Consider the following 15,354-nt stretch of genomic DNA (forward strand, 5'->3'; position numbering starts at 1 on the left):
GACATTAATGAAGAATTATGTCATCTGTGCGCACACATAGCAGCAAGACTTTCCTGAAATATATCTGTAGATAGGAAGGTATAGATTCCTTTAACAGTCTTTTATCTATAAGGCATCTACATTTTTTTTACAACATCTGAATTACAAACCAAACACCAAAATGGCCATTACTGTTCAGCAATGATACAATTATCCATGCCCACAGCAAACAAAACCAGGCGTTAATACCTCACCCTGAGTTCCAATTCTCAGAGGACAGGTGCTAAACACACTCTGTAGACTGGACACTCATACAGTTTTGTCTCAGATGACATAGAAACACAGAGCTTTCAAGTGATGGGAAATCAACTGCTTCTAGTCTGAAGATTTTCTACAGTTTAACTACTCCTGAACATTTGTAAGAAAGCTGACTCCTAATATGTTAGTATTAATATAATTGAGATTTACTTCTTGTGTTGTCTCAAAGCATTTAAAAAAGAGATATTTTTCCGTATCTTCATTGTCGGGGTGGGGGGTAACTTAAACCACAATCAGATCATCGGATGACCCAGAGAAACAGATCGATATCAATGCCTTAAGCACCACCCAGGTAGCCGAATTTGTAGGCCACTGGATTTAGTCTACCTGGTCAGTGTTTCTCTCTATACTGGATTAGCTAAATCTGTTGAAAAGAGAAACTATGAAAGGTGTCTTAGTATGTGGCATTTGTTGGCACAGCACAGAGTGACATCACAGCCTCTAGCGATTACCTGTCTTCTTACCCTCAGATCCACACCTGAGCCAAATACATCACTTAGCAACATTCTGTTTTCTTTCTGTTCTATATTACTCCTACATTAGACATTAACAGTTACACACATACTACTGTTACACATACACTAATTACAGACAGAAAGAAGGACAGCAATGGACATCTCTGCAGAATGCATTAAGATATAGTGAAGTGTAACTTGCAACTACTAATAATGTCTTAGATTCAAACATACTAATATTGATGTTGTCCTATCATTGGATAATTATGTATGGAAACAGCCAAGCATTCTCCACTTTTATGCACCGTTTTCTGGTTTTTCTTTTAGCATGTCAACAAGTACTTGGACCTGTTTTCACATACCAGTCTTAGGGCAAGCACCTGACCAGTGTAGTACACCTCTAAATGGCGCTTCCACAGTATGCAATATCATTCCAATATGGGCCAATGCAGAAATTGTGCAAAATATTGGTGTAAAATATCATATGTGAATTGTGGAATTGTGATGAAACTATTGAACATATAGGAAGAGGTGTATTTTCTACTTTGTTCCTGTTTTTCACATGCACAGTACAAGACAGTCACTTTCAAATGCAAACTTGAAGGATTATTGCCTTGTTAGCTGTCACAGATTACTGTGTCGATGGGCCAACCCCAGAAATAGTATCAGCTTTGTCCGAAACATCTAAAACAATCTAGTTCAGTGCAGTAAGTACTTGCTTTCTACAATAAATATATACACTTACAAATAAATTAACTGAATACTCCAAAATGTTGAGATTATTTAACTACAAATACTAATTTACTGACCAAGGGATTTTGTAAGTTATTTCACCTTCTTTTGCATCATTATTGGATCACTTTTCTGTGCACCATTAGACCCTGACTGAAGTTTCAGAATGGATACAATACCTGTATATCTACATGCTTTTTTACAGCATTTTCATACTCTTTATGATAAAAAGATTGAACAAAATGTTATTACTGTGATTACTGTATGAAATAAAAAGACAAAGATGAAAAACGTTCCATAAGAACATTTTAAGAAAACTTACCCAATTGACTGAATGCCATTTCTGTAAGACTTGATAAAGTAATTTTTCCTTCCTTGTCTAGTGACATCAACCCAACCACCTTCATTGTCTAGGATGCCATAATGTATAGCAGCTTTACAAATACTGGATTGCTGAAAAACAGAGCAGGAAAAGCAGTTCCATGTCAGACAGAACCCCTATTTCACAGTGTAATTAATTTATTTAAAAATCAGGTTTTAATTGTAAAGTGTCATGAAAACCTTGGTAGACAGTCCATTAAGTCTGACATGGTCTATGTAGGTATTATTTCAAATGAAGAAAACACCACTTTGCCTTACTAAGAGACAAACTGTAATCACAGTATACCTGTTCACAGTAGCTGTTATTTCATATACTGTTTTTCAGTTCTACAGAGTAAATTATATAATTCAGCTAGCATCATGCTTACACAAGTAGGCCTGCCTTACTGAAATAATTTATATGAGTGCACCCACAAATTGCACCTTAAGTCGCACCTTCACATATTTACACTGAAATATGTGGACACAAAAATTCTACTTCTGTGCATGTATAACAAGTATGAAGTACACTCGGACAAAACATGCAGAATAGCAGATGCAAACTTAGATTATCTGATGCTATCTTAAACATCTGCTGTAGGCTTTTATTTCTGGTGAATATCAATTTCTTCAAAAACCATTCTTAATATTATTTTAACTAGTATTCCAATAGAAAAGACATTTCATTGAACAATCTACAGGTACAAAATCTAATTTAAAAATGTTTACCATTTCATAATGTACACTTCCAATAACTTTGGCTTTACTATCCAAACAGCCAGCAGGACATTCATACCTAAGAAAATAAAATACAACTTGGTCTTAACTCCTGGGATTAGAAAAAGGGAAAATATTCCAGCCCACATACAAAATATAGCCTTTTATAATAATCTCAGAATGACAACGGTAAAATTTACCATACCTATTGCAAGTTGTTCCTTTGCACTGATCTCTTAGCCTTACTTCACATGAAACAATCTGAGCTAAAACAAGCAAAAAGCAATTTCACTGCAATGAATTTGATACTATATAATTCAAATTTGTTGACCACTTGCAAATCAGGTAAATTCCTTACACATTTGCTGTGTGCTTATTACTTCATTTTTTTCACTGTCATCACTGCCTGTGGAGCCTGAAGGCGAATGAGTTCTTGGCCGGCTTTGTGACGTTGCATCCTGGGCTTTGGATCGCTGCCGTTCAATCTCATTGGTTTCCTCTTCTGGCTCGTGGGGAGAATAAGGCCTTACTGAACCCTCTGTTTCAGAAAACGGGCAAAAAATAATCTCTCAGGCAAAAAATTCAGTGTTTGCAGAATGTAAATTCCTTGCCATGTTTTGGTAACATGGTTTTCTTCTCACAAAATGGTACATGAATACTAGCAAGCAAGCAAGGAAAACTTTCCACTGCTTCATAAGATGAAGACCTCAAGCTTAATAATATAGCTCAAAGTATCTTTCTGATGCTGAGAAAAGCTAGATTTTTTTCTAGCACAGGCAGCACAATTGAGGTATGAAAGTGCTCTTAACACTCCTGTTTTACAATCTCCTTTAAGTCATCAGTAAAACAATAGAACAGAGGTGACATTTCTCTTGTATATTGGAAGAGTTTTAGCAAGTTCATAGATAACTTGTACATTGGAAGAGTTTTAGCAAGTTCATAGATAACTTGTAATTAAAGAAGATGATTTCATAAAAATATACACCTGAGAATGGCGACCTTCTATTCACACATAATGAAAACAAATTTTAAATACTCCTCACTGAATCTACATTCCTTACTTCAGCAAGAACCATAAAGAAGGTATTTGGGCACATTGGTGCAGCTTTTATGGTCCGTATGAGTAGATGAATAACTTTCAAAAGTTACTAACAAAATTTGCTAAATTATTTGTACACAGAGTACAATAAAATGAAACAGCAGCTTCATAATACACTGTGTTTCAAGGCTATAAAATATGAATACCATTATGAAAATTTTAAGAAGGTAATATCCCAGCTAACATTTTGTTTAATTACTAATGTCTTCTAGTCTTGTTCTTGATTTTTCCTATAGCAATGCACATGGCTGTGTCACTGAGATAAACATGTTTCCCCATAAACAAATCACTGCATAGGTTTCCACTATAATTACAGAAAGGCATACAAATAACACACAGCAACAGTCTGCATCTTTGTGTACTAAAAACCCTCAGTCAGCACTTAAGTCAGCAGGAGTTCAGTACACTCCACTCCCTCTGGCAAGGCTCAACCTCACGTACCATAAGTACACGACCTCATTCATCGTAGTAAAGTAGGTCCCTAGCAGATCTTTGGGCACACGCATAACATGCTCTGTTTCACGATGTTAAAGCATAACGAGGACAGAAAGCAAAAGAAAGGTTACATTTCCCTGCCCATTAATACTTGTACTATTGAAATAGTACATACCTCTGTAACACAGATTTTCTCTGCAACCTCCTCCAAAGCTAGGGGGACATGCCGAACAAGGGCGACCAGGTTTATAAGGAGCATGACCCCACCAGTTACCCCTTTACACCAAAAAAAAAAAAAAAGAAAAAAGCAAACCCTGCCTTAATAAATGTACATTTTAACATTAAACAGCATTTAACACGGACAAATGAATGATGAAAACCAGCACACACTCAGACTTCAACATTGTTTTGATATATCAAATGCACAGGAAGTAACTGAAAAGTTCATGAAGAAAAAACTGAAGCAGTGCCATAAGCTGCTGTAAGATCTTTTTAGATTGGCATAACACCATAAGATTAAATTCCGCAATTACATGAGCACAGGCTCCGCTCCCCTAAATAGAATATTCTATAGAATTTGATCTTAACCATGGGCTTCATGTCACACATTCCTTACAGTCACAATGGGGAATACATTTATTTTTCAGATAAATATCACTCTACAACAAAGGTCTCTGGTGTTGTGGGCTAAAGCACAGGCCAGAAAACTACAGCTCTAGAAAATCACAAGAGCATTTACGCAGCCAAAGGCTACCTTGGGAACAATGCTTTACTTTGTAATAGTAAAAAAAATAGAAAACCGAGACTGATCTCCTTTCAGGTTATTTCCTGGATTATTATAAAGTATCTTGCCTACTCAAGATATTACTGGGTGTCAGCCTACTTACTTAGGAGAATAATTGCATACAAGATAGACTGCTTTTGGCCAAATCTGTCCCCAGATGTTCATGTTATGACACAAATTAATTGCACATCCGATTCTGCTACTTGTAGCCCAAACAACCTATGGAAACAGAAAGAGAAAGGCATGTGAAAATCAAAGCTGACTAACACAAAATCAAAACTGTCTCCAAACCTCAAAATATAAAACTCCCATCACAAAAGTGATTTTATATTCCCCTCTGTTATAAATGGGTTGAAGTGACCTAATTACAACTGTCAAAAGGCCAAGCGGTTGTATCCTTATTAAAAAGAAAAGCTCTACCTTGATACAAAAGATATGGCTCTCCTTTTATATAAATAGTGTAAGCATGTATTTGAAAGTCTAGCAAAATATTCACAAAACATGATCTGAAGAACTGATTCTTGGAATTACAATTAATAGAGAATTGTCAGTTAGAAATCAGGTTCCTGTGCCCCAGCATTGTCAGCACAGCCTCAGGACCCAGAGGGGTCTGGATTCATTAGACTGAGAGAACAGCTGTTTGTCAGCAGTGAAAGCACGTAACATAAATGATAAAACTATTCACCAAAAAACCCATGTGCCAAAAATACTCAAGGCATGAATTTTAAATGAATGCACTTTCATGTCATTGCAGTCTAAGGTGGCTGTGCTCCTTTGTTCATCTGTCGAAACCATTGTCATTGCAGAACTGAAAATAATCTGAACGACAAAGGATGGAACGTTCAAATTAGACAAACATGACAGGTGCTAAACTTGCATTAATTCAAGACATGAAAAATGTGTAGTTCCAGAAAGATTTAGGAGTTGAAACAGATAGGTACTGTGCATAATTAGTACCACAAAGTACTAAATATATGTATTGTAGATCTAGGATGTAATGGGTAAGTGTAATTATAGGTATTTTTACAGAAATGGCAAATAAGAATACGGAGGTAATTCTGTCTTAAAATTAGATACAGTTGTAAATTGCGCTAGTAAACAAACAAATGTTTTTAAACTAGTCTTTTTTAAGTTTTCTGATATTACATTGAATATTACATGTGGATTTTAGTATAATCTGAGGATCACATATTTCCCCTTCACTGAAAATAAACTCATTCCTCTGTGGAAAAATTCAGGCTAGATAGATACACAGATTTCAGAAGTACCAAATAAATTAGTTCTTATGCAATTTCAAAATCTTGCTGAAGTTAAAGCAACATGTTAAAAACTGTTGTTTGATCAGAGGAATTCACCTAATAAAACCTTTATTTTTAAAATGTGCTGTTTCTTCAGCATATTATGGAAAAGACTACCAGCACTGAGACTAGATTATGCGAAGTGCACGGAGCAGTAACACTCAGCACTGGGTTTTGTGGACTTTTTCCTTAATCCTGTTAAGGAAGTGATATTTATGAGGATGAAATCTGAAGATTTGTGTGACAGTCTGCTGTGTCACCAATACCCAATGCTTGTAACTACGGAGTCTGATAACTACAAGCCCCTTTTGTGCTGTAGTGCTACTGTATATACTGCAAGATTAATATGTTCTACACATCATACAGCAAACTAACAGGAGGTCTTGACCACTCTATTCCATAGCTGACAAAAACCAAACCCACCTACATACCTGTGTGTAGTGTGTACAAACAGGACCAGAACATTTGTACGGACAATATGGGTTGCATTCATGAGGATGGGGATAGGTGAAATCTCTCACTTCATCATACCATGCTTGGACATGAAATGTTGGAGGTCTGTACCTACGACAGCCAGTGGTAGTCTATTAGATCATTCAAAAGTTGTAGCTTCTATCAAGTTACCTTTTAGCAAATTTTGTTAGATTTAAAAAAGAAATCAAATACAGTACAAAACAGTATCTTTAACTACCTTCCCCAGTGGGCCCCCAAATTCTGCCCGATTGATGGAAGAAGGCTTGCAGGCCCATGCTCCCACAGGCAGGTTTCAGCCCACGACGCTGCAGATCTCTCCAGTTCCGTGTCCCATGTCTGAAATTTGAAAGAAAAGAAACAGACATCTTAGAAGCTCTTGGTGGCTATCTTTTATTAGAAAAAAACAGGATTATCCATTTTTAAAGCTTCTGTTACCGGAGCGGAAGACTGAAGAAAAAAGGAAGACTTGACAATTGCATGCCCCATTTCTGTTAAATAAAAGAAAATTGTTTCACTAAGAGAAAAAAAAAAAATTAATCCCTGCACAGCATTCTCCTTAAAAGCATGTGCAGCCATGCTGCAGTGAGTAAAAGACAAATATGAAACTGAAAGGCTTAGTTCAACTTTCCAAGCTAAATTAAGTGCATTTTCTGTCTTGTGAGATTTCTTTTTAGTAACAGGTACTTTTCTTAGCCAAAAGGGTATTAGCCAACACACTTTCAACATAAGGTGTTATTTCCTCTAAACCAATAGTTTATTTGAAATTAAAGTGCTTTTCTCTCCCTTTTCTATAATCAGCTTCTGTTGAAATAATTCACAGTGCAAACACAAAGTATGAAAACTAGAGTAAGGATATCATTCATAGGTTTTATGGCTAGGCTGGCAAAAAAGGAGGCATTCATGTTAGTAAGAGGCATGCTTAGGGCAAGTTAAAGAAAAAGATTATGAATTATTGTTCATCATAATTGTTTATCCTTATTTTTTAGTCTTTAAGGGACATGGAAGAATAGGCTTGTAGCTGAAGGGCAAGTTTCTTTGTTTCAAAGGCGTACTGAAACCTATCCTTCGTGAAAGAAATTATACCACACTGTGTATGCATATTTTTTACTGCGTTAAGCTGCGGTTTGCTCTAAGTTGTCTCTCTTCTGCAAAGTATCCATACCGCTACTTAAATTCTTAAACTTCCTGATAGTTGCAGAAGTAGTTTCCAGATATCTGACTCTCTGATACCAATGCTCATGTTATGAAACTGAAATATTTCCATGAAGGAAACACATTTCTTGATAGAAGCTCAATTATTTCATCATAAGTTCAAACTAAGTTTCTTAGAGTGAGACTGTGTTATCTAAGTAACAGTAATTCAGTATTTCCAAACCGAAGTTCCCATGCAGACACTGGAGATCATGTCTACAAATTTTGGCACAGACTGAAGGTAAAAAAACTGCTTAACACAGCCAAAGAATACAGACAAATTCCATGTGCTAGAATTTATTTTTCAATCGATTTTGACACGCAGTTTTCACCTTATTAATCAGATTACTCATTAAAAACAAATATGTCCTTGGTTATGCAAGACCTTGATTATGTTAAGACTTGAATATCACCCGGTTTAATCCTAGAATATCTTTCTTGGTTCTCCTCTTCAGAAGTCTCTAATGCATTGAATTCTGTTACTATTAATATTATGAGCAAACAAGAAATTTACAGGGTACATTTCGACTCCCAAAATGTAACAATTATTTTGACGGAATTAGTCTAACGGTATAATAATGACAGAAGAAAGCTTTTAACCCACATATGGATACAAAACCCACTGACTTCAGGAAACAGTAGGAATTTTCTATTCACCCTACTGGGCCTGTATTTCAGTGTCATAAATCATAACATTATTTAATCTTCATAAGAATATATTCTAACCTTAGATAAGAAAGTTTTATATGACAGTTTGTATAAATCTTTTCCTCCTCCCTTTCCTTGTCACACCGTCATAAATAGGAAGCACTATTGTACCCGTTTTAAAAAATGTAAAGATTAACACACTTCTTCCACATACATATTTTTTTCTTATAAATTGCAGTACAATTGCTTCACCATTCTACAACGGAATCATGAGACTGTAACATTTTAAAACAAATGCCACAATATGTTCTCTTGTAAAGCATCCCTCCGCATTTTCAACTCTGAATACAGCACTCACAGTTAAAGCAATTGTCCTGTTGTTGTGGGTTTTTTTCTCCACGTAAACTTCAGAACATTTTGTGCAGCTATTTTAACTGAAATTATGATTTTTTGAAAGATTAGAGCTAAGTAGTCAATAGCAGCTGCTTGAATTAATTCCTCAAGCACTTGAAGTAGTTATTTTTAACTAAGTTTTCTATTAAAGACTGATGATAGTTGTGCATGACAGAGCCATCCAGAACTCTGCAAGAATAGCCTTTTGATGAAAAACTTAAATTCATCATTAGTCCTCCTGACAGGTGAACACCCACACTCTAAGGTGTTGTTAAGACTGGATAGAGTCTTCAAAAAAGTTCCTTCTTTTTTAACCGTTTCCCTGCCTTCATCCAAGTATATAATATTGTCTCCACTCCCCCCCGCTTGCCTAGGTAGAGACAGGCACACTTCTAGGCCACAGCCTTAGCTGCAGCAAAGGAATAATCTGAATAGCTGAGCAGCTGGGATGCAGCGAAGCTCTTTGCAGGAAGCACAGCGTCGGAGACGACAGCAGGAATGAGGAGCTTGGGCCGCTTGGATAGTTTTGCTCAGCATACAGTCATTCCTGACTCTAGAAAAGGCTTGCATATGAGCCGAAGAGCCAACTCCACTCTCCCCAAGAATGGGTTTGTGTGTGCAAATTATTTTAGTCACAGCTTAAAGCTCATCATGAGGTTTAACTCTGTCCCGTTGGTGCTTTTGTTTATGGTGAAGTGAGCCTCATCATAGTGCACTTGCCTTGACGTAGCGTCATTTATGATTCTGCTCTGGAGTTTTCTAGGACATTAGTAACATCAGCCTTCCTTAGTCACTGCCCTTCCACGTCAATCATCATGGCAGGTCTAATGACAGAAACTCCACAGAGTCATCAGTTCATGACATATATGAGAAGGAAGGAAGGGAGTCAAGTACTAAGGAAGTTAGAATTGAGCTAATCACAATTTTTAGCAGTTTTCCCTGAAAACAAATAAATAGAGGATTAAAACCAAATTTTGTTTCAACTGAAATTTTTCAATTTTCCTTTCTCTAATCAAAAATTAAAAAGCATTCTAACTAGCATTAACAGGCTAGACAACTGATCTATTAGTGTGTCAAAGAAATAAGAAATGTTTAAAATGTACTAAGAAAGTCATTATTTAGCCTAATAGATACACTGTTTGAATTATCATGGTACGTTTTTATACAAAAATATGTTTGCATCATTTATTCAGCCATCAACTGTTCTCTAAAAACAGCTTTAGCAATCTAATGTCTGTAACAGTGAAGAGAGAATATGATTTTTAAAACTTGAGTAATTCCTATTTCAGTACCTTTGTAAAATGTCTGTGATACTATCTCATGGCAACTGTCTCATAAATCAGAATTTAACTACAAGCATAGAAAGACAGATACCTTTTTGTCTATGCTATAAAACTTCACAGCATGCATTTCATACACTCACTAATTATAAGTTTAATCACTAGAATTTTGAAGAAAAGTGGTGAATAAAAAGTTTTATGATAAAAATAATCCAAAATCTGACAATAAGTAGTTTCAGCTGTGTAAAGATTGAATTCACTCAATTATACTGCCTAATCCAAACACACGGTAGGCTGACCAATCAACAGATAACCCCAACTTCAAAATGTTATGAGTTATCTGGAATGAATCAGATGTCAAAAAAACTGCAGATATATTTTGTGTTTGCAGCAAATGATGTCACATCTTACTTTTGTCCCCGATGCACGTACAACACAATAAAGTCACTCCAGAACAGTCAGCTGGCCAGCAAATTCCCTGTGTGTGCCATAGAAGAAAAGACTCACTCATTTCTCAGTCTTTGACACCTAAATTCCTTATTTTTAAAGCCAGATATAAAAAGTACCTGGTATAGGTGTCGTGCACATATAGCTAGCATAGTTTATTGTCAGAAAATGCTGCCTATTATCCTGCCAGATAATGTTTAGTTTGATCTGCGGTTTTACTGGATGAGAAAGAGGTCATGAAGAAATACCTACGGACAGTACAACTTAATATTGCTTCTTCTTCAAGACTATGTTTGAGTTCAAATGTGCTCCAATATACAATGACTACTGTTATTAATGGAGCCAGTTATTTCAAAGCTACTTCAGGTATCTCAGTGCCAAACTGCAGAACACAGTATGGAGGTACACCTAGTAGATTACCAAGATACAGCTTAATTTATTCCTCATTTTAATTCTTTAAGTATTGTTTTGGGGTGTGATGGAGTAAATCTCAAAACCACTACATATTCAGATGTAAAAAATCTGTGAAGGAATATAGGAATATAGGACACAATCTCTTTAATTGCAGTATTCATCACCCATTACCCGTCTTGTTTTCTCATCAAAGACTCTGTTTCCTGAAGTGAAGTTAGAATTAAAATAAAACCTCTCCTAAATTACATCAAATCTATGAAATATTCTGGAAGAAATGACCCAATGTCTCAGTTCCAAAGAATTTCCTAGAGATCCAAGTCACTCTCTTGATTGCCAGAGAGTTTCAAAAGAAAATTACACGGGGATAAAACACCAATAAACTCCTAAAGTCAGCAAAAAAAGGTAGAAGGGATTAGAAGTCACAGTTACTTGGGTTTCCAACCGCTACCAAGACAGAAGCAATAAAACACAACTCCAAATCACAATGCAGAAATGAAAAAGTTTTTCTCGATCTCCAGGATCACTCTACTGATTTTTAATAAAAAAGAATAAACTGATATCCTAATTTCTGATGCAATTCTTGAGAAGACTTTATCTTAAATTTATATTCGACTACTCCAGTGATGCAAAGATTTTACACAGGTGTTAATAACAATATGAACTGGTATAGAATTTCTGAAAACAAATTAAAAACTTGTAGAAGAAATCTGACAGACTGGAATCCCATATCACAACTAACCTTAAAGGTATTTTTAAAGGTCATTTCTACAGTTACCTGTAGGTGCTCACATAGCAAGCTAAATGAAACAAAACACATAAAATAAACAACTTAAGTATATAAAACCTACCTCCTTATTGGAATAGGAGTTTTATTCTTGTGCTCTTAATAGCATTCCCTTGTTTTATTTACATGATGGCAAGTTTTTACTTTCAAACAAGGAAAGCATCTCCATATAGGAAAAAAGATATACATGTATGTTTTCATGTTTCATTTCATAAAATTCAAAAGGCTTTTGTTCTCCTAGTGTTCCCTTCCTCCTTAAAGCAGCAAAGAAAAAAGAAAAGGGTAGGAAAACAAATATATAAAGAAAGGTTTCCAAAAACATTAAAATATCCATACATAGCAAGTTACACAATGAAGAACTTCAAACAAATACAGAACTAATTAGTGGATCTTTAAAATGCCAAGGTGCTTGGCATTTAAAAAAAAAAAAAAAAAAAGCCAGAATAAAAATGGAAGAATATGAAGAGTCACAGCAACACAGGTATTTTTCATCCTACCAGAAGTAGGCACTTCTCGTGCTTTAACCACAATGTCATTAGTGATATTAAAATCTGGCTACTGAAATATATACTGAGTTGACCTAGTTCTGATGCCTGAAACTTAATTCTTCGACAACATTCATCAGCAGCAGCTGGTATTTTACAGATTTAAACTAAGGACACTAAAACAACTTCACTCTTTGAAACAATTGGTACAGAAGTCGTCTAAAAGAAATATCTGCATAGCTATAGGCAAGGATCCTTTTGCTTGATGAAGGATGAACAAACCCTTCAAACACAATTACTTAAAAAAACAGGAAGTTGTTTGTTTCCATAACAAGAGTGACTATGGTCTTTTGAAATGTAGGTGTGTGTGGCATCTGATTCCTCATCCACTAGTTGCCTCATTCATGCTCTGACATGACCAAGATTCAGCGAGTTTGCACTTTCTGTACGTAACACAAGGTACAAGTGGGACTAGAAGAAGACGGAAGTGTAACGAGGCAGCTGATTTCCAGGTCTGACAAGCATTGTGACTGGCAATTGATTGGTACTACGTGCAAAGTAATTCAATCTGTTTATGACAAAAAAGTATTGCTCACATTGTCAGAAAGCATGTGGTCTACCTTTTGGATAAGGGTTCATGAGCAGGGTTGGCTTTCTACACTGAAATAGACAAGTAGACGCTGAACCTATCACCAGCTGCTCAGCAGCACAAACCTACTTGAAGATACTCCTTTTGTTTCACAGTACTCTTAGCGTAGCAACAAATGTAAAAGGAGTTGCTATTGTGTCTTTAACTGAAAAATGTCCTTCTACTTTCTAAATGCTTCTTGCATTTTATACTTCGATGAGAAGATCACTTAGTGATGCTAATTATAAAGACCAAAAGATGTCACCTAGCAATGGGAAGACACAGTGTTACCGCAGAGATGGGGCGAAAGTAAAAAAGGTTTTTTGCCCTCTCATCCATCAGTATTCACGATGTCAAAGTAGTTGTAGCTACCAAGTTATGCACCTGTCTTACCCTCCCTCCCACGTAGCTCAAGTTCACATCTACACCTAGCCATAGAAATGCATGTTGTACTTTTCTGCTTTGGACATAAGAGGACAAAAGATGCAAATCAATACATATTCAAGTCTAAGAAAATGGTATATGCCGTACCGTTTTGTGCTCAACGATCTCTTCGGTGCCATAGTTTCTTCCATGACACTACTGAATACAGGATTTTTTTCGGAATTTTTCTTAGATTTTTTACTCATCTGCTTTAAGGATGGACTATATAATCTTAGAAAGAACCACTATTTTAATGAAGTCACAGATGATGGGATCACAAGTCTACATTTGCTCTGTAAGCATACAGGTATACTTTTCTTCTGATTCACATAACTAATTTAGACAACTGGTACATTAAATGATGCTAACAGCCAAAGGGTTTTGGGTACCATTATACTGATAGCTGATGGCTGGAGTGTCGAGTACACACATATTCCTGAAGCCTGCAGCAACAAGTGACTTTGGACACCTATGTTCTTATGAAGGCAGAGGATGATGTCCCTCCCTCCTTAATAACTTCCTGCTCGTCTAGTTCCAAGTAGTGGACAGATTCTTTAATCTAGACCTTCCCCTATAGAAAAAAAACATGGTTTTATTATTCTAATGATTTTTTTATTTTTTGGTGGCATTCATGAAAGCATGTCTGTGCTTTGTTGAATAAAATGAACTGAAATGTTTGGCAGAGATTGTTGAGTGGTAGGGTAGTGACGTTGATCGTAATTTTAGAGATGCTCATTGTGCTTCAGTTTTTGATATAAAAATTTCCAAACTCAGGAGAGGTCTGAAAATCAGCAAAACAGGCATAGGTAACACTGAGTTTACTGATATCTAAGATCAACATCCTGCAAGGCAAACTTCCTCAAGCACGTGTTTATTCAATACTTAATTGAAACACTATCTCTTAACTTCTAACCTTGTCAAATGCACTCTTCCTAAAACCCCTAGGTCATGCAGATATGACTAACTTGTCAAGTAATATCCCTCTTTGCAACAAACAATTTCTTCTAGTAATGAAACATGTACTTTCATAACAGAAGATCCAGATGTTGGAAGACAGCTTCTTAGCCACCCATGAGGACACATCTTTGTAGCCATCCAAGAGGACATATCTCTGTAGTTACAAGCATAGCCACTTCCCTTTTGCTCTTGTATCCTCTTGTGTGACAGAAGTGGTCTACATCATTAACTTTTTAGGTGTCATTGCTGTGTGAAGCACATTCCTCCCATGGTATAATTCATCCACACACAAAACCCCTTTGTTCAAGGCTCATTGCTACTCTAGACTTGATTTCACTGTCTAGTCTGAATAGTCTTATCACTGACAAGATGGCATGGTCTATAGCTCAGATGCTTCTGCTATTCAAACCAGTATACCCATGCAGTAAACCTGCTATTTCAAACTTATACTTGAGCCACTATTTAGAGCAGGAGCATTGGCTAAACTTCCAGCCCGGGCAAGCATCCATTTTACAGTAAGAGGAAAAAGCATTCATGTCTACATACTTCAGCCTTAAAGTCTCAGCAGGGTTGCATACTTCATCTAGTGTCTTCCTGTTTCAGCTTTGGAAAAAAACTTGCACATCATCTGAGTATCATGATTATTAATGCTATTTATGCTGCATTTCTTAACGTTCACACAGATTACTATCTAAACCATTCCCTTTCATGAAGCCAGAAGTCACGAAATGATGCTGATCTTTCAGATTGGATTGCAATACTACCATGACTGAACTCAAAGTGGATTAGGTTTTGGTTTTTTTTTTTAAATTCAGATCAGGAATGTGCATTTGAAATGAAACTCCTGATCACTCCCACTTACTGTGCGTCACAGAGCACTCTTGCCAGGAGTTGTTCTCCAAGCGTCAATCTAATACTTTGCAGTTGTTCATTGGTATTCAGTCCACACAGTTTAGACCTAGTTCAAAATAAAAACCCCTGAAATGCAGACAGCATGAATGTCAGGTCCTCATCACCAAGTCTTTTGCTCCACAAATCTGTTCCTATCACACC

The 15,354-nt window shown here is 36.2% G+C and overlaps 1 protein-coding gene across 3 annotated transcripts in view; it reads right to left on the reverse strand.

Moving 5' to 3' along the window:
* CRISPLD1 (cysteine rich secretory protein LCCL domain containing 1) overlaps positions 1-15,354 on the reverse strand; it is a 41,848-nt gene that overhangs the window by 13,227 nt on the left and 13,267 nt on the right. For all 3 annotated transcript variants that reach the window (XM_075415988.1, XM_075415989.1, XM_075415987.1), the window contains 8 exons: positions 6,869-6,987; positions 6,609-6,741; positions 4,983-5,098; positions 4,271-4,371; positions 2,920-3,099; positions 2,767-2,827; positions 2,574-2,640; positions 1,807-1,937 (listed from right to left, as the gene is read on the reverse strand). In XM_075415988.1, the coding sequence (XP_075272103.1) occupies positions 1,807-1,937; positions 2,574-2,640; positions 2,767-2,827; positions 2,920-3,099; positions 4,271-4,371; positions 4,983-5,098; positions 6,609-6,741; positions 6,869-6,987 (908 nt within the window). The remainder of the gene's footprint in view (positions 1-1,806; positions 1,938-2,573; positions 2,641-2,766; positions 2,828-2,919; positions 3,100-4,270; positions 4,372-4,982; positions 5,099-6,608; positions 6,742-6,868; positions 6,988-15,354) is intronic.

This window comes from Opisthocomus hoazin, chromosome 3 (assembly GCF_030867145.1).
Source record: "Opisthocomus hoazin isolate bOpiHoa1 chromosome 3, bOpiHoa1.hap1, whole genome shotgun sequence".
NCBI classification, from domain to species: domain Eukaryota; kingdom Metazoa; phylum Chordata; class Aves; order Opisthocomiformes; family Opisthocomidae; genus Opisthocomus; species Opisthocomus hoazin.